Source organism: Pongo abelii, chromosome 10, assembly GCF_028885655.2.
Source record: "Pongo abelii isolate AG06213 chromosome 10, NHGRI_mPonAbe1-v2.0_pri, whole genome shotgun sequence".
Classification (NCBI taxonomy): domain Eukaryota; kingdom Metazoa; phylum Chordata; class Mammalia; order Primates; family Hominidae; genus Pongo; species Pongo abelii.
Window position 1 is genome coordinate 21,464,766 of NC_071995.2, and position 19,805 is coordinate 21,484,570.

Here is a 19,805-nt window from a genome sequence, read left to right on the forward strand (position 1 = left end):
GTATAATGAGAAACCACTGGCAGGTTGAGGATAGTGATGCAGTCTGACTGCCATGTTTAAAGGTTCACTTTACTTACTGGGTGGAAAACAGATTCTAGCTAGATAAGATTGGAAACAAGTTGAGCATAAAGGGAGCATTGTAACAATCTAGGCAAGAAATAATGGTTACTTAGAATTGGAAATGGTAGTGAAGGAGGTAAGGTATGGTTAGATTAGGCAGGATTTGCTGGGAGATTGTTGTATAGGATTAGTAGTTTGTAGATTGACCATCGGCTCTTTAGATAATGAAATGTTGTATCTATATAGATTTTGCTTTGCTCAATATACTGTAATACGAAAAAATAAAAGAATATTTCCTCATTGTTTACATAATGCATGGCTACGGTACTGTAAACATTCTTAAAATAAATTTAAATGTTACTTTAACTTTATTTAAATGTTACTGAAATAATTGGACTTTTCCCTATTGTGTTGCAGACATTTTACAACTGCACTTGTGTGGGAATTGCAGCTTCTAAATCCGGAAATTCCTCAGGCATAGTGGGAAGATGTCAGAAAGACAATGGATGTCCCCAAATGTTTCTGTATTTCCTTGTAATTTCAGTCATCACATCCTATACTTTATCCCTAGGTGGCATACCTGGATACATACTACTTCTGAGGTGAGTACTGATTCTCCCTATTCTAATTTTAACACAAGACACAATCATCTTGAGCAATGATTTAAATTTTTTTTCTGTGGAATCTATGATTCCTCTTAGTTTTTTCAAGGAACTTGTCCCACATCCTTGTTTCACTTTTATATATATCGCACTTTGGGTATTTATACAAAAATGTGGCTGAATAGAAGTTTTCTTAGTTAAAAATGTTTGCAAACTATTGGTCTAGGAAGCAATGTTAGTGCCTACATCACCAGAGTTGCTTAATAAATATAGTATCCTACTTCTAACGCTGGTGATAATAATAATTAGCATAGGTAATATGCATTTTAGATTAAATACAGTTTCACCAAATCATGGGAAATACAATTTGTAAAATATTTAAGGCTCATCTAATACAACAATGTTAGAATTTATTATTTCGATATATATATATATATTTTGCTTTATCTGTATATTTTTGCCATGACGAATTATCTGTGGAGGATTTCATGGCTTTGGGTAAATTGAGGCTCCTAATCTATGATGTTAATGACTGTATTATTCTGTTTTCACACTGATATAAAGAAATACCCGAGATGGGGTAATTTATAAAGGAAAGAGGTTTAATTGACTCACAGTTCCGCATGGCTGAAGAGGCTTCAGGAAACTTAAAATAGTGGGGGAAGGGGAAACAAACAAGTCCTTCCTCACAAGGCACAGGAGAGAGTACAGAGGGAAGAAGGAAGAGGCTCTTATAAAACCATCAGACTTTGTGAGAACAAACTATCACAACAACAGCATGGGGGAGCCACACCCATGAGCTAATCACCTCCCAAGAGGTCCCTCTCCCAACATGTGGGAATTACAATTTGGATTACAATTCAAGATGAGATTTGGGAACACAGAGCCAGACCATATCAAGGACTTCAACCATTTTTGCTTATAAAACCCTAAACAAATTTGTAAAAGTATGTAGCTTCTTGCATTTTTATAAATTGACACATAAAAATTTTTTATCATAAGTTTAAATAGTAACTAAATATTGATTTCTGGTATATTATAAATTTTTTATTTAAAAAATAACAGTTTTAAATGTAAGTCACTTTCTAATGTAATTAATGGGACCTAAAAAATAGTGATTTGATAACCAACATCACCTGGGTCAGAATTGTGTAACAACTACTTTAACAGTGACAAGCATTACATATTTCCTTCTTCCTGTATTTATATCTTCATTCAACTTCCCTACAGGTTTTTCTCCTATTAAAACACAATTTGTGCTCGAAGTTTTTTACTGATTTTCCTATCATACATCTGTAACAATTATATGAATCCAAATTGTAAAATAGTTTTGAAAATAGGAGTCTGTTATAATATTTTCATTCTAATTGAGTTAGCTTTAGCTTTGCAAATATTTCTATTGTGCAACTGATAAAAATCACCTAAAATAATAAAAATTTTGATAAAATTATTAAACATGAAAAGTCAACATTTACTAGAAATCAGTATTTATGAGATGGACTGGGTGATTTTCAAATTAATTCTTATATTCAAGGATAAATACTAATTTTTTTCTAAAGTAAGACTAACCAAAGTATGGTATACATTTTTAATTTCCCAGAATTTTTATCATGGAAATTGTTTAGGAATGACAAACAGAAAATAGAACTTATTATCCACAAACCTGCTATTCTCAAAAGATTTCACCAAATATGGGAAATACAACATGGAGAATATGAGATAGTTACATTTACAAATGGCAGCCTGAGTTTGACAAAATGGCAAAACATTGACCTAAACTTTCCAGAACACTGTGGCTACTTCTTCAACATCTTCTTATATTGTGCCAAGTGTAGAATCAGGTTACTGACCACAGAAAGCATCTTTCTAACCACTAGTCCCTCATATTAACTATTGTGAATTTTGATGTCAGAAGGACTCCCTTGGGTTGAAGAAGAAAAGTCATGTTTTTTTTTTGCCCCTTTTAAAGCAGAGACTAAATGATATAATATGTAAGAAGTACTTGGTACTGTGGTTAACACTCAGTAGTTATTATGTATCATCATGATTACTACTATTAAATTTCATAGGCCAATCAGTTTAAGCTTTACAGTCATATTAATGACACTCTTATTATTTAGGTATTTTTGCACTTTTCTGATTTATTTATTTATTTATTTATTTATTTACTTTTTAGATGGAGTCTCGCTCTGTCACCCAGGCTAGAGTGCAGTGGCGCAATCTCGGCCCACTGCAAGCTCCGCCTCCCGGGTTCACGCCATTCTCCTGCCTCAGCCTCCTGAGTAGCTGGGACTACAGGCACCCGCCACCACGCCTAGCTAATTTTTTTTTTTTATTTTTAGTAGAGACGGGGTTTCACCGTGTTAGCCAGGATGGTCTTGATCTCCTGGCCTCGTGATCTGCCCGCCTCAGCCTCCCAAAGTGCTGGGATTACAGGCACCGCACCTGGCCTCCGATTTTTTTAAATTCCCTCTATTTAGCAACAACTTTTATCATGCCACAGTGATTATATCTACTCTGATCACTTTGGCCCTGTGCTTTTAGACAAAAAGCCATAAAAATTGTTGGCTATTAATTCTTCATTGTTGCTTAAAAATTCTAACAATTTCTTAGAAATTTGAGTTTCATTTTGAATCTTTGCTATTTTGGTGATTAAACTTAAATTTGACTTTACCAGCACCATGTGAATATGGCATGTATGGGTGATTTAGTTTCTAGAAATATTAATTATAAACTTCTTGTAGCATTGTATGAAATGGAATGTGGCTTTTATGTATTTTGCCCTCCCTATGTTAGCACACCAATGGGTTCAACATAAATGGCACTTGAATTATAACATGATTTCATGTATGTTAGGCAGATTATCCTTCAAATTTCTATTTGCTTTAATGGATTATATATTTCTTGTAATGGTGCTTTTGTTGATTTTAGGTGCATTAAGCCACAGCTTAAGTCTTTTGCCTTGGGTATCTACACATTAGCAATAAGAGTTCTTGGTAAGTTTAACCTATGCTTTAATTTATGGTAAACACCATAAGTGTATTTTGAAGACTTTTCTAAATATTTTTACAGAATTGCCATGCATAAATATATGTTGTAGGTGGCAAAGTTCATAGTGTTTTTTATTCCTTTCTTCATTTCTTTATTCCCTTCCTCCTTTTCTTGACTCCTTTCTTCTTTTGTTACAGAAATATATTGCCTATTTTGTGTTCCAGATATAACAGAGATTTTGTGAAATTAATCATAATTTTTGTTTAACAATCTTACCTTTTCTAGTACTTGTGTTCTTACAAAATTCATGGCTTTAACAAGAGCTCTCAGAAATTAATAAGAAAGGCTGAAGCCTAAATATAATTTTTTTCAGTTATTAAAATGGAAAGAATTCCTTTGAGTTACTCTCAATGCTTATCCCTTATGTCATTAGGTAGAAAAATAAGGTATTATTTAAACCAAGCAAATAAATTTGAGTAGGTCATACTTTAAATTGTAATTGAAATGTTTTTTCTGACTACCAAATTTTTAAATATATATTGGTTAAAACCTATAGAAAACAGTGAATGAGACAAAGTTTTTATCCTTAAAGAGTTTATATATTAAAAAATAAAATAAAATAATTTTGAATATTTCACTGCCGTTTTTCAGAAAGGAACAACCCAGAAAGAAAAACAAACTCAAAGCTTAAAAAATTAGAAATTAAATTTGGTTTACATAGATCTTGATATAAAATGGTTGCATAGCAAGATAATAGAATCCTGATAACATTGAAAAAGAAAAATAGGGTTATATGGCATCATGACTGGCTCTAATTCTATAATGAAAATATGTATTAGCTAGAAAAGTGTCATATATTGAGCCTGCAGTATATGCCTGGCAAGAATTGGCCCCCATATCTACCTGTGTTTGGGAATATAGATGGAGCCTACAGAGCAAAAATTGTTCCAACATAAACAAATGATTTACAAAATTGATTTGACAAAAATAATATTTGAAATTGGCAAAAGTATCATAAGCAAAGTCAAATGGCAAATGACTAACTTGCAATTTATGTAACAGACAATTGGCTAATATTCCTATTATAAAGAAAACTCCTAAGTTTTGAGAAGAAAAAAACAAGCAACAAAGTAGAAAAATGAGCAAAAAATGTTAATTTTTCATGGAAAAATAAATGTAATTCCCTTTTAATATATAGAAAGATGCTCAAATTAGCTCATAAATAGAGCCAAGTTAGAACTACCTTTCTTATCTGGTTGACAAATTACCAAATTTTGTTTGCAATGTATGGAAAAATAGATTATGTTTACACATTGCTGTTGGGAAAATGATGTTCTTTATTGGGCAATAACCGGTAAAATTATATATAGATTTACCTTTTAACCTAATATCTTTACTTCTAAGAATTATACCAAAAATTTGCTAGCAAAAATTATAAAATTTAATCATTATGAATAGGTGCAATAATTGTGACTTTTTATAATAGCAAAAAAACTGGAAGTGATCTAAATGTCCATCGGTAGGAGACTGGTTGAACAAACTGTAGTACACACATATAACAGAGGTGTAAGGATGAATGGGGAAAATCTATCTAATGTCACTGAGTCATCTCCAGTAAGTATAAAGAAGCAAAATGGAGAACAATTTTTATTGTATGATGTTTTTGGTGTTACATGTGGAAAGGTGGAAATATTATATGCATGTGCTAAGGCATTTTGCTGTTTTTTAAAAATGAAACAATGGAAGCATAAACTAAAAACTAATTTTAAAAAATGGTTACCCGTAGAAGAAAGGGAAGAGGGATAAAGTTCAGGATGGAAGTAAGACTTTGTAAATGTAGCTTTTTATATGATTGTTTAATCAAAATTATATAAGGTTTTGATATAACTGAAAATAAAATTTAAAATAACCAAATCTTAAACTGAAACTGTTTAACGTAAGCATACATTGGTTAAATAAGCATACATGAAAAACTTTAAATGCCTTAAAAAATAAAATTTTTTGCCAAATTTTCATAGATTAACTGGATTTATAGTCATTATTAGTACTAACATCAATATTTTTATGTTGAAACTATTATATATTTAAGACAAAGCAACTGAAATGTTAATATTACTTGGAATCAATATTTTTAGTAAAATAGAAAAGTGATACAAGTATAAAATAAAAAAATTCAAAGGCCGGGTGCGGTGGCTCATGCCTGTAATCCCAGCACTTTGAGAGGCCGAGGCAGGCGGATCAACTGAGGTCAGGAGTTCGAGACCAGCCTGGCCAACATGGTGAAACCCCATCTCTACCAAAAATACAAAAATTAGCCGGGTGTGGTGGCATATGCCTGTAATACCAGCTACTCAGGAGGCTGAGGCAGGAGAATCGCTTGAACCTGGGAGGCAGAGGTTGCAGTGAGCTGAGATCACACCACTGCACTCTAGCCTGGGTGACAGAGCAAGACTCCATCTAAAAAAAAAAAAAAAAGAATTTAAATGAAGCTCATTCTTAAATTTGAACTTAAAACATCAATATGAACTCACATATTTTAATTTTAAAATAATGTGTATTTTATAGTTCCATCTCCTGAAAACTCTAGAAACTTTGAAACCCAGAAGAAATGAACACCACAACACTTAATCTGTGATATCTAAATATAATCTCGCAGTAAAAGAATATGGCACCTTGGAGAAATGACTGATTCAAGGCCTAGGGTAGAAAATGCATGAGATGATTATGGGACTTTTTTTATACTAGAAAATGAATAAGCTATCAAAGCCTAAGAAGGCTATATCACAAGGGAACAGAACCAATTTGAGGAGACTGGCCTCAAGGTGAGATAAATTGAAACTCAAAATAGTAGTAGCAGTAGTAACGATAATGGCTGCAGTTTATTGAAATACATAAAATATATTAAAACACACGAGTTTATAATGATACTTTAAAAATTTGGAGAATATCAGGACATCAAGTCATTATTCTGAAAATTGAGAAATAAAGCAGAAAAAAATCATTTATCCTGCCTTCTATTAACTGTATGTCAAAGCAACCAAATCAGTCAATTAAGGAAAATTCCTTTTTTGAGAAAAACCCAAATACTTTCTATAAGAAGCATAGATTAAAAAAAAAAAAATCCTGTCTTGTAACCTTAAAAATAGCTAAAAGCTTTAGATGAAAGTTGGTGAGCAACTTCACAATGGAGGGATCAGACTGACATAGCCTGAACTTCACATGCATCTTAGCATTACTGAGAGTGACAACTAGGTAGCATGTGCCTTCTAACTGGGACAGAATAAAAAAATACACAGTACGTTTGCCTGAAGTAAACTGAACCTGAATCTAACAAGATCTAACTACCAGATTCTAGGAAAAATGGATGATAGGGGAATCAATTAAATAATGTTATAAAGAAGCAATTAAATCCAGACTGTGGCATATCCTGTGGGACTTGGTGTTGTCTTTTTTTTTCAAAAACCATTAGTAAGAAAAAAAGTGAAGATTGGATATTGCTATAAAGAGTCATCGACTAAATACAATGTGTTTATTTGGTTTGGATCCTTATAAAAACTAACTAAAAAAATCCTTGGAGACAATCCAAAAACTTGAATATGTACTACATTTTAGATAAAATTAAAAAATTATTATAAAATGTGTTAGGAGTAAGAATGACATAGCGGTCATGTTTTTAAAAAATGTCATCAGGTAGAGATGCATGCTGAAATATACATAATTGAAATGACATGATGTCTGAGATTGCCTTTAAAATATTAAAATAAGAGGTCAGGCTGGGCACATTTGCTCATGCCTATAATCCCAGCACTTTGGGAGGCTGAGGCGGGTGGATCTCTTGAGGCCAGGAGTTCGAGACCAGCCTGGCTACAACATAGCTAAACCCCAATCTCTAGTAAAAATACAAAAATTAGCCTGGCATGGTGGTGCACGCTTGTGGTCCCAGATACTTGGGGAGTCTGAGTCACAAGAATTGCTTGAACCCAGGAGGCAGAGGGTTGCAGTGAGCCAAGATTGTGCCACTGCACTCCAGCTTGGGTGACAGAGGGAGACTCTGTCTCAAAAAAAAAAAAAGTTCAGAGTGGAGAGAGAGATGAAAGAGCAATGGCAAAACATTAATAATTGTCAAAGCTATGATGGTACATGAGGGTTAATTATATCATTCTCTCTGCTTTTGTGAATTTTTGAAAATGTTCTATAATAATAATCTTAAATCACGTACAGAAAATTGCAAACATTTGAATTTTTTGGCATGTCTTCACATCATTAAAGGTAATGTAAAATTGGTTATCACCTGGATTTTTTAAGTGGTAAATCATCTATTTGTTTGGTTTTTGAGGCACCAAATAATCCAAATTTAATGCAAAATTTTCTGCTCTTCTTGTTCATGGGTTTTCATGCAAAATAGAGGGGATCATTTGTTATTTAAAAATGTAAACATATACAAAGATAGCAAGAACTGTCTTTGTATACAGCGAAGATAGCAATGAACTCCCATTTATCAATTACCCAATTTCAACAATTATCAATACACAGCTCATCTTAGGACATCTGTGTCCCTAACTACTTACCCCAACTAGCTTATTTTGAAGTAAGTCTCAGACTACTGTATTTCTTCTATAACATTTTTGGTGTGCTCTTCTAATCAAAACCATAATGACTTGTTTTAATCTGGTGATTCTTGCATCTTAAAAAATAACTTCTTAATATTAGCAAATACCCAATTACTGCTTTAAATTATCTAATGTTTCCTTACACAAGTATGTTTGAATTAAGAACCAAACAAGGATCCATAATTGCATTAGGTGATATATCTCTAAAATCTTTTTGAATCCATAGGTTTTACTTCCCTCTTTCTCTCCCATTTGTTGCGAAAATTTCAAATCTACAAAAAAAAATTAAATTACAATGAATAACTGTATAACTTTTACTGGGATTTATCAACTGTGTCCAAAAACCAGAAATCTCTCTCCTCTGTTTCTCTGAGCATACAAATATTTTGCTGAATCATTTGAAAATAAGTAGTGAACATGCTGACACCTCACTCCTAAAGCCCTCAACTTGTGTTTTTCTACTAGAGCAAGTCTATGCATAGACTTGTCCTATATAACCACAATGCCATTCTCACACTTCAGAAATTCAACATTGATATGCTACTCTATCTAATATAATCCCTCATTCAAATTTCTTTCATTATAACAATAGTGTCTTCTATAGTGTTTTATTTTTTTCTTTTGATCCAAGGTCAAAGACCACATATTGCATTTAGTTACCTTTTTTTATCTCCAAAAATTCCTCATTCTTATTTTTTTATTCTTTTGTGACATTTATATTTTGTTCAAGAGGCAAAGCCAGTTGTTTTGTAAAATACCCCAACTATTGGATGTGTTTGTTTGCTTTTGAGTATGTCCAGGTAAAATATTGTTGGTGGCAATACTACACAGGTGATTTGCATGATGCTTAGTAAATCATATCAGGAAGCACATCATTTCAGTTTATACCATCATTGGAATTTTAATTTTGGTCCCTTGGTGAAGGTGGTGTCCACCAGTTTTCTCCATTGTAAAAATCCTTCTGCAGTTAATAAGTCATCTATAATTTGACACTTTGAGGTTATGTCACCATTCTGTTTCCCAAAAATCATTCACCCAGAATTTTAGTGGCCATTGATGAGTCTGGATTGAATCAATTATTTACATGAGTATTTGCAAAGTTTAGGTAAACCTTTACATAGAAAATATTTTTAAATATTTTCATTTGTTTTCAAAGAACAAATGGATAATCTCTGAAATTTAGAAGTGTCATAAATATTCTTAGATGACTTTAAAAATTTAGTGAGATTATTTTGTTCAATATAAGCATACAAAGCAATTTTATAACAGAAGAAAACATATATAAAAAAAGGTTAAAACTCAAATGCCGGAAACAACCAGACAGTTGATGGAAATGAGTGATGTAGGCAGAGAGAAAGCTGTATGGACTCGCAGTGGACTCCAAGTGTAGGCAGCGGTTGGGGGGGGTGAGGCAGCTGCTGCTTAACTCCAGCCAACTATGACCATGGACTGCCAGACAAAACATAGTTCTTAAGAGAACTCAGAAGTATGCAAGTTTACATGAAATCTCCTAGCTTTCAACTATTGGCTACTAACTAAAAAACAAAATCCCAAAGTCTACACAGACTAAATAACCGATGTTAATGAACCACCAATTTAGAACATATAAAATATACACTGAGCTATGAACAACTGCTTAAGATACTTTCGTTAATATTTGCACATGAGAGACATCTTTTCTCCCTAAGGAGGGATTAAATTCCTAACATTTTCTGAGAACCTACTAGGGTTTCTAGCATGAATAAGGAGGACATGTTTCCTACCGTGGTGAGCTTACAGTCTAGCAGAGAAGGCAATTCAACAAGCTATTACAGGAGTAATAAAAGTTTTATGAGATGTAAAACAACGAGAATTAATGCAGTTTAGTTTATCAAAACAGCCTACACTGAAGGAAAACGTTCAAACTTGGATTTTAAAAGTGAGTGTGTATTAAGAATGTGAATAAGAGAAAATCATTGCTTGGGATAAAGGAAACTACACAAGGCATTCAGACAAGAGGAGAGAACATTTTAGTCACTGAAAGAAATCCAAGAAAATTTGAGTCTGAAATGTAAGACAACAATCTTGCCCAAAGTGAGGCCACAAAAGTAGAAAGACCCAATGTTCAGTTAACTACTCTTCTTTTGGAACAGATGTCTTGGGAAGTCACCTACTTAATTCAGTGATGCAACCTCTGTATGATGTATAGATTCAAGAAGGTTAATGAATGAAGTCAAGGAATCATGAATTGGCTGTTGCTTTAAGTTAGGGTAGAAGGATTGGCAGTGGGAATGGAAAGAAGATAAAGTGTTTAAGATATACCTAATAGACAGACTCAGTATGATTCAGGGATAGATTAAATATAGTGATAGCCAGAGAGAGGAGAAAGAAGGATCAATGATAACTCACAAGTCTGCTTTAATGACTGGGCTTCCACTGATAAAGCGACAGGTCTGTAGGGGAAGAAGTTGAGCTCATGTTGAGTTTGAAGTGCCTGAGTGACATGCTTCTGGAGATAAATAAATGGCAGTTACTGCATGATTCTGGAGCTTATGAGAAAAGACTGGATTAGAGAGATAGGTTTTAGAGATTTCAGCATGTAAGTGATGGCCTTTCATCTCCAAAACAGTAATTAGATTAAAGTAAGTGGTTTCAGATAATCGTTCATAGACAAAAAGATGTGCATATGTTTTTAACAGCAATTATTTGTTTTTCTCACAGCAGGAATCCCAGCTCCAGTGTATTTTGGAGTTTTGATTGATACTTCATGCCTCAAATGGGGATTTAAAAGATGTGGAAGTAGAGGATCATGCAGATTATATGATTCAAATGTCTTCAGGTATCAAATCAAAAGCATTCCCGCATCTCACTGCTACAGCATCCCAGATTTACACAATGCCACTGACACTAACAAGTTTTCATGTCATTTCACTGCTTGTAAGGTAAAGAATAGTCTAATCAAAAAGTGTGATCTGTAATCATAGAATAATTATATTATTATTTGATTAGATCTTTGATTTTGTCCCTATTCATTACCTTGACCCCCATTTTAAATGAGTAATCATTTTTAAAATATGACAAGTGTCCAGAATACAGTAGAATTTTGAAAGTTTATGCACACAAATGGGCAAGTATTTCCCTGAAATTCAGAGGCACTTAAATTTAGGTCACATTTTGGGTTTGATTTTATTCTTTTTCAAACTGAGCCAAACTGTACCACTTACGTCAGATATAATCCCCCTGGGCAAGAGTTGGATTTGGCTCTAAATCTGTCCGGCTTTTATTGCCAAACTAATGTTCAATTATTCTCGTACTTGAAATGAATAAAAGTAAAAGGTTTTCTCTGTGTGGGTGAGTGTATATGGGGGTTGGGTGGCGTGGCTTTTTCACTATGGTATCATTCAGTTCAGCTCATCAAACATTTAGTCCCTTATTGCTTAAAGCAATGCTTCAATGGCTTAAAAGCAGGAAAGATTGTTTAAAAGACTTACAAGCTGAGCATTTTCTGGAGAAATAAACTTGGTACTGAACCATCTAAGTTGGATGTGAATTGGGCACACCATTTCCAATAAATTTGTTTGAGTTAATAGGTTTTGATGCTATGCGTGAAATTTATTTTGGTCTTTGAAAGGGACCCAATCTGTGAGTATAATTTAGGATTTCCTCACATTTTTGCTAAGGCTGTATTAACTGTAATGTAGAGACAATGCAACTCAATCAGAGATTGAGAGTATGTTTTCAAGGTAACCAGAATGAGACATTCAACCTGTCCTTCCATACCTTAGCATCTTCTGACAAACATACAACTATAGGCTTCTCATGAAATAAACTGATTTAAATCTCTGGTTTATTCTGAAATCATTCTGCTTTACTCAGAGCTCCAACTCCCATTAGCATTGCTTTATGCAAGTTTTCCAAAGAAATGAAGTTGGGAAAGGTCTGAGGATAGGGTAGCCACATAATTTATCATTCAAAACTGGGTACTTTTGAGTGTGAAAAGGAGCACTATTAAAATTACACTGGGCCAACACTAGCATAAACTGGGGCTGCTCTAGGCAAACAGGGATATGGTTACCTGGTCTAAGGAAATAATTTACAGAGAGGATGAAACTGATTATGTAATTAGTAGTAACTAAAAATGATGGTGCTACTAAGACATTGCTTTATTTTGTAAACTGCCTTCAACAGTCTGTCAGTATTCATAAAACAGTCTTTTACATAAGCCACCAAATCTACATTCTTAAAGAAAACCATCAGAATGATATTATTACCTACCTTTTAAATTTTCTTTCAAGTTGGTTGTTACATTAATTATAACAGAGATTCTCTCTTCTTCTAGACATATATATCTGGGACTAACTGTGATACTGGGCACAGTGTCAATTCTCCTAAGCATTGCAGTACTTTTCATTTTAAAGAAAAATTATGTTTCAAAACACAGAAGTTTTATAACCAAGAGAGAAAGAATAATGGTGTCTACAAGATTCCAAAAGGAAAATTACACTACAAGTGATCGTCTGCTACAACCGAACTACTGGCCAGGCAAGGAAACCCAACTTTAGGAACATGATGACTGGAAGTCGTGTCTTCTTAATTGGTGGACATTTTGCAAACAAATAAATTGTAATCAAAAGAGCTCTAAATTTGTAATTTCTTTCTCCTTTCAAAAAATGTCTACTTTGTTTTTGGCCCTAGGCATTAGGTAATATAACTGATAACAAATATACTGAAACATATAGTGGAAGAGGCAGATGATAAAACTAATTTTGAACTTTTTAATTTATATAAATTTTTTTATATCATTTACTTATTTCACTTTATTTTGCTTTGTGCTTATTGATATATATTAGCTGTACTCCTAGAAGAACAATTGTCTCTATTGTTACACATGGTTATATTTAAAGTAATTTCTGAACTGTGTAATGTGTCTAGAGTAAGCAAGTACTGCTAACAATTAACTCATACCTTGGGCTCCTTCAGGTATTACTCCTATAGTATTTTCTCCTATAGCTGTCTTCATCTGTGCATTTTAATAATGATCTTAGGATGGAGCAGAACATGGAGAGGAAGATGAGGAAGATTTCATTTTAAGCTCCTCCTTTTCTTTGAAATACAATAATTTATATAGAAATGTGTAGCAGCAAATTATATTGGGGATTAGAATTTTGAATTAATAGCTCTCCTACTATTCATTTACATGTGCTTTTTGTGTGGCGCTATAAGTGACTATGGTTGTAAAGTAATAAAATTGATGTTAACATGCCTTATTGTTCTTTTATGAATTCAATGAATTTAAAACTATTGTTAAATATAATACTGCCCCTGCTTTAATATATGTAAGCAACTTCCTACTTATATACATGACGTGTTCCTAAAACATGTTTGAAAGGTGAATTTCTGAAAGTCTACAATAAATGTAGGTGTTACAACAGGAATGGAGAGTGATGGATGAGTAATGGGAAGTCTGAGTGTGGTACCTTTTGTTGCTCCACCTGCCCACATCACAGGGCCTAGAGACTCCTGTGCAGGGAGTTCCCCCTGGGACAGCCTGCCAGATAGCTCTGTTTCTCTGCAACTAAAAAAGTCAAGCCAAGAGTTTCTTTTTTTTTTTTTTAGACGTAGTCTCACTCTGTTGCCCAGGCTGGAGCGCAATGGCGCGATCTCAGCTCACTGCAAGCTCTGCCTCCCAGGTTCACGCCATTCTCCTGCCTCAGCTTACCAAGTAGCTGGGACTATCAGCGCCCGCCACCATGCCCGGCTAATTTTTTGTATTTTTAGTAGAAACGGGGTTTCACTGTGTTAGCCAGGTTGGTCTTGATCTCCTGACCTCGTGATCCACCCACCTCGGCCTCCCAAAGTGCTGAGATTACAGGCGTGAGCCCCCACGCCCGGCCAAGAGTTTCTTCTTTCCTGACTTCCTGGTGCTCTTCTGACGGGGGTTGGTAGGTTCAGCAGTCAAAAATCTTTAATCTTTAGCTCTATTATGTACTATGTGTTTCTTCCTCCACCATAGCTGTAAAGAAAGGCTTAATCCTTCCAAGAAAAGCAGACTTAAGACAGAGACCACCCTAATGAGGTACACTGTTTCTACTGCTGGCTCACCATCCAATTCTGTCCACATTCTGTTAGTCCGGTACAATCCGGAGAAGACTAGATAAAAGGAAAAGTTGGGTTAGAAAAGAGAACCTGAAGGACATTGCAGTCTAAGTGAGGCCACAGAGTCCTTCAAATGCACAGGAGGACCCTTACTTAGGAGATTTTCAAGGTTACAATGGGAACCCATAATTCTACTATGTACCAGCCACACCAAACATTGTATTACTTAATCTGTATAGCACTCTTAGTATCTGAATCCCCATTTTACAAATGAAACAGGCTAAGAGAGGTTAGATACATTGCTTAACCTTGGAGGGGCACAGACAGGATTAAAACCAGGTTAAATCTAAAGTTATCTTTCCACCATACCAACTTGACCCTATAATGTTACACTAAACTGCTACTATTATTTGTAATGTCTCTGCATTACTTTATTTCACTAGATCAGTTTGCACCTATAGTTGTCTTCATCTGTGTATTTCAATACCATGCAGGTCATCAAAAACTACTATAAACTACACAAATAATTTATTTAGCATATTGTTTTCTCCAAATGTTGTTGATTTATATTTTGGAATACTGTAGTGCTAAGCCCAAAACATTTAAGTCGGATGATCACGGATAATCCTTTAGAATTATGGAAACTTGGAATTGCAACACAGTTTTAGTAGCCTTTAGAACAATCAGCAGATGTCAACAGGACACTCACATCAGAACAGTCTGTTTGAGGCATTTCTTGAAGCCTAAATCCAACAAGAAGGCCCACCTCAAAAATATGGCAGCCTCACTCATGTTGCCCCATTATGTTGCCTTTGAATTCCTGAGCTCAAGCGATGTGCCTGCTTCAGCCTCCCCAGTAGCTAGGGTTAGGACTACAGGTGCAAGCCACTGCTCCTTCAGGTGAAGTGATCATACAGTACAACCAAAATCATTTGCATTCTTTTAATTTTCCCTTTATGTATCAATCTTCCAAATATGAATGGCAAAAAAGGAGATGGAAAATTTGGAGTTGGAGAAAGAAGGAAATGTCCTCTAAATGTATATTAACTTTGTCAATTTATTTGAATTGGTGATGCTCGATTGTTTTATATTTTGCTATTTTTGAAAATAAAGACTTTTTAATTTTTATTTCCAGTTTTGCTTCCAGCAGGCCTACTTCAAACCTGCTGCTCCCCTGCTAGCTTGTGAGCAAGAATCCTTTTCATCATTCTTGTATGAATCTTACCCATAATAAATATTTACTGAATGGGGTGAGGAGTATACTTTGTCAAGAGATTTCTTTGTAGAGATATAATTTAACTTCAAATTCTTCATCCTGCCTCCTACATGCTCTTTATTTTTCAAGGCTTTTTGTCATAATATCTTGAAAAATAACTTCTTTGCAAGTAAATTTCCAAACAGAAGAGTTTCCAATTTATTCTTGAATAACTTGAAAAATAAAAAACACAGAGGATGAATAAATGATGATCTTTTTATGAAAGAACTGAAGGTCAATTTAAAGGAAGCATATTTTTATGCACAGCCATTAATTTTACAATGGAATTACACACATTAAACTCAGCTGTATAACAAATGAGGGTATCATTTAGTTGGAAATTGATTTTACTAAGAGGAACCCTCATATTTTAGATAAGTAATCTCATTTGACAGAGGTAAGCTGACTTTATGCCTCAGAAAGCACGATTAGTTTTTTTTTTTTTTTTCAACAAACCAAACTCCTTTTCAGAAGTCAAGGAAATTCCCTCAGTTCCAAGACCAAACTTTTGAGGTAGAGCTGTGATTGATATGTAGGATCCCACAATTGCTCCAAGTTCAATGGCAATATTATTCTCTTATTTTGCAGCCATGGCCCCTAAAGGTGACCAGCATCCCCACTGAACATCTGATTCACTATAACCTTCAGACAGGTAAAGCTACAGCAATGTCATTTTATAGGTGGAGTGACTTAAATTGGATTAAATGACTTGCCCAATGTGGGTGTGTGCAAGCCAATGCTGGGTTCTTTCATTACATCATGATTCCTATTAAAAACAAAAAACAAACAATCTGAAGCCTCTAAAAACTGCTGGAAGAACTTTTGTGACCATTAGCATTTATGGAATTTACACTTAAATATTACATACCTATACTTGTACATAAAGAGAGATTCAAGAGATAAATTGACATATACTTGAGACATATACTTGAGAATTGACATATACTTGATAATAATATATTCACTTATATTAAATGAAACAATTTATATTAAGTACCCTCTGTATGTGTGCTAAATGCCTTAGACATTCTCAATTTTAAAGATTAAAATAGCTTTATGTGTAAGGTATTATTACTGACATTTTCAGATAAACAAACTGAGGCTTAAAGAGTTAGTGATTTGTCCAAAGCCAATGAGTTTTAGCAGTTGGTAGCGCCAAGACTTAAACTGGAGTTTATCAGGTTCAAAAAGCCATGTTGTGCCTGCATGAATCTATATCCTAAATCACTGGCTTTCACTAACTCTGCTAAAAATCAAAATTTGGACATCGCAATTAGAAAAGTTTTAACACACTAAAACATATACGTGGTTTAAAAAATGAAAAAAAAAAAAAAAAAAACAATTTGAAATGAGAAGTGATAGTCCTCTATCCCACCTTGACTTCTATCCCTCAAAGGCAACAACTAACTACTCACTAGTTTAGTTTGTTGGCTTTTCTTTTCCTGTTTCTTTTTTTAAATTTTTATTTTTAGAAACAAGGGTCTCACTATGTGGCCTTTGAACTCCTGGGCTGAAGCCATGCTCCTGCCTCAGCCCCCCAAATAGTTAGGACTACAGGTGTGAGCCACTGTGCCTGGCTTGTTTGTTGGTTTGTTTGATGGTCACTTGCATATCTTTAAAAGTATGCTCATATGACTATTCTTGATTTACCAACTTTGGGCAATGTCTGTTGACTGTCTACTCTGATAGATTGGTACTAATGTCACTCACAAATCCTCCGTTGTTCTTCTGTTATCTGTACATAGTAAGGGCACTAAGTACAGAGGTCACTATGCGCATTTTGCAAAATGAAGAACTTAGAACATCCTAACTTCTCTCCAGGTTTTCAAACTCTCTTCCATCTCCCTCTTTATGCTAGCTGTACCTTTACTTTTACATTGTGAGAACAACATTTTTAGTCAGCTCTGTAGTCATACTAATCTAGGAAAGGCCTGAATAGTCACCATGAAGATCAACGCCATCCACTCTCCATGGTATGAAAGCTCAGCACTTGAAAACAGAATGAGAGAGGGTAAAAAAAAAAAAAAAAATTATTGAGGACCTACTACGTATCAGGCATTAGAGGCATATAACAGTTAAATATTAATAAGTGTAATATTAAAATGTGTTTTCTGTCCAAATAATTTTGGAATATGTTGAGTTAATGATAACACTTATAACTGCAGAATCATAGATTCTTTATTATGATGGTGTACATTGTTGAACTTCTGCAGGGGATGATTATCTCACACTTTGGCATTGAATTCATTTTTCTATAAAAAGTCTTGAACATAATTTTCAATACAATATATTTAAAAAATACAATTTCATCCTTTTTTGTATTTTGCCATCTTTGTCAAATTCTGGTATCAGGATTATGCAACTTTATAAAATTAACTAGAAAACTACTTAATTATTAATGTTTTGGAACAGTTTTTATAGCATAAGAATTATCTGTTTCTTTTATGTTGGAAAGAATGTCTTAGCCTTTTTGAAAAATAATACTTTGAAAAGCTTTTGATTGGACATTGTAGCTTTTAAAAAGCATATGCTTATTAATTCAACTTTGAAAATTTGTACTTTTTCTAGAAAAATTTAGATTTTTTTGTTTGTTTGAGATGGAGTCTCACTCTGTTGCCCAGGCTGGAGTGTACTGGTGCTATCTCGGCTCACTGCAAGCTCCACCTCCCGGGTTCACGCCATTCTTCTGCCTCAGCCTCCCAAGTAGCTGGGACTACAGGCACCCACCACCACGCCCAGCTAATGTTTTATATTTTTAGTAGAGATGGGGTTTCACCGTGTTAGCCAGGATAGTCTTAATCTCCTGACCTCGTGATCTGCCCGCCTTGGCCTCCCAAAGTGCTGGGATTACAGGTATGAGCCACTGCACCTGGCCAAAAATTTAGATTTTTTAAAAGATAATTTCAGCTTTATAAACTTGGAGCATCCAAACTTGGTATTTCTTATTATGTTTCTTCTTTATTCCTAATTTGGTGTATTGAGTTTGTCTTTTTTGTGCATTATGCTTGTCAGTTACTTATTTCATTGAATTTTTCAAAGAAATGGCTTTTAAATTGTTTGCTACCTAATTAATTTTTTGTTTAATTTTGTTACTTTCTTCCATTTTCTTTAGACATACTTTTGAAAATATTTTCCTAAATGATTGATTTGTAGGCTTGTAACTGTATTCTCTGGTTTAGTAATTCAAACATTAATTTGCTGCAACATACAGCTTTATGATTCATAAGGTTGAATATGCTGTAGCATCAATGATGTTTCTCGAATTGTTTACAAATGCATTCTTGATTTTCTATTTGACTCAAAATTTCTATTTACTCTACAAGGAGACTATTTAAAAATTTTCTTGTGTTTGGATATTTTAATTTAAATTTGTCTTTTAAAATCAACAATTTGTAAAAATGTTTTGGATTTTGAAGAAAAAGTATATTCTCTTATCATAGAGGAAAATAATGGAAATATATTTATCAAATCTAATTATGCTATTTGCATATGTGGTACTTATTCTGTTTTCTCTCTCAAGGCTTGAGAGTAGTAATATGCTAAAATTTTCCAATATAATCAAGTTTTTGTGAATTGTTTCCATTAAAAAGTTATTTTTATTTGTAGAATTTAATGTTATGTCTTATAACTATCATATATATAGATTTGATTTTAAAAACTTTTATTCTTAATTTTTTAAAATTCTATTTTAATGTTAATATTGCCATTTCTGCTATTTTATTGATTGATGTATCTTTGGTCCTCCCTTTACTTTTTAAATGTTTCTGTGTTTTGTTTATGGTTTTTTTTTAACAGCAAGAAATTGGATTTTATTTTATCTAAAATTTTGTCTATTATTAAAGAAGTTTAATTGTCATATCAGATGTTTGCCTTTACTTCTGTTTCATTGTTTATTACTTTTTTTAATGTTTCTTTATGGTTTTTCTTTTATTCTTTCATATGCTAAATATACCATATTTTTACTTTCTATATTTTTGCTAGAAATATGGAAGTATTTTAGCAAACTGAAAATTATTTTGTAATTAATGACCCGCAAATTATAAAAATCTATCATAACAATAACCATCTCTACTCAGAAATACCAAGAATTGAATAATAAATACTGTCTATTGATTCCCTTTGTATAAGATTAAAAGTCAAATATTTTTACTTCTCGTCTCCTTTTTTACCCACAATGCCAAGATTTTTTGCTAATATAATCAAGAATTTAAG

At 33.5% G+C, this 19,805-nt stretch overlaps 1 protein-coding gene across 1 annotated transcript in view; it reads left to right on the forward strand.

Annotated features, from left to right (window-relative positions):
• Nucleotides 1–12,973, forward strand: part of SLCO1C1 (solute carrier organic anion transporter family member 1C1) — a 56,712-nt gene extending 43,739 nt beyond the window's left edge. Inside the window, exons 13-16 of the mRNA XM_063712057.1 lie at nucleotides 478–662; nucleotides 3,594–3,658; nucleotides 10,964–11,081; nucleotides 12,582–12,973. Coding sequence (XP_063568127.1) covers nucleotides 478–662; nucleotides 3,594–3,658; nucleotides 10,964–11,081; nucleotides 12,582–12,804 — 591 coding nt within the window. The 3' untranslated portion in view covers nucleotides 12,805–12,973. The remainder of the gene's footprint in view (nucleotides 1–477; nucleotides 663–3,593; nucleotides 3,659–10,963; nucleotides 11,082–12,581) is intronic.
• The last annotated feature ends 6,832 nt before the right edge of the window (nucleotides 12,974–19,805 follow it).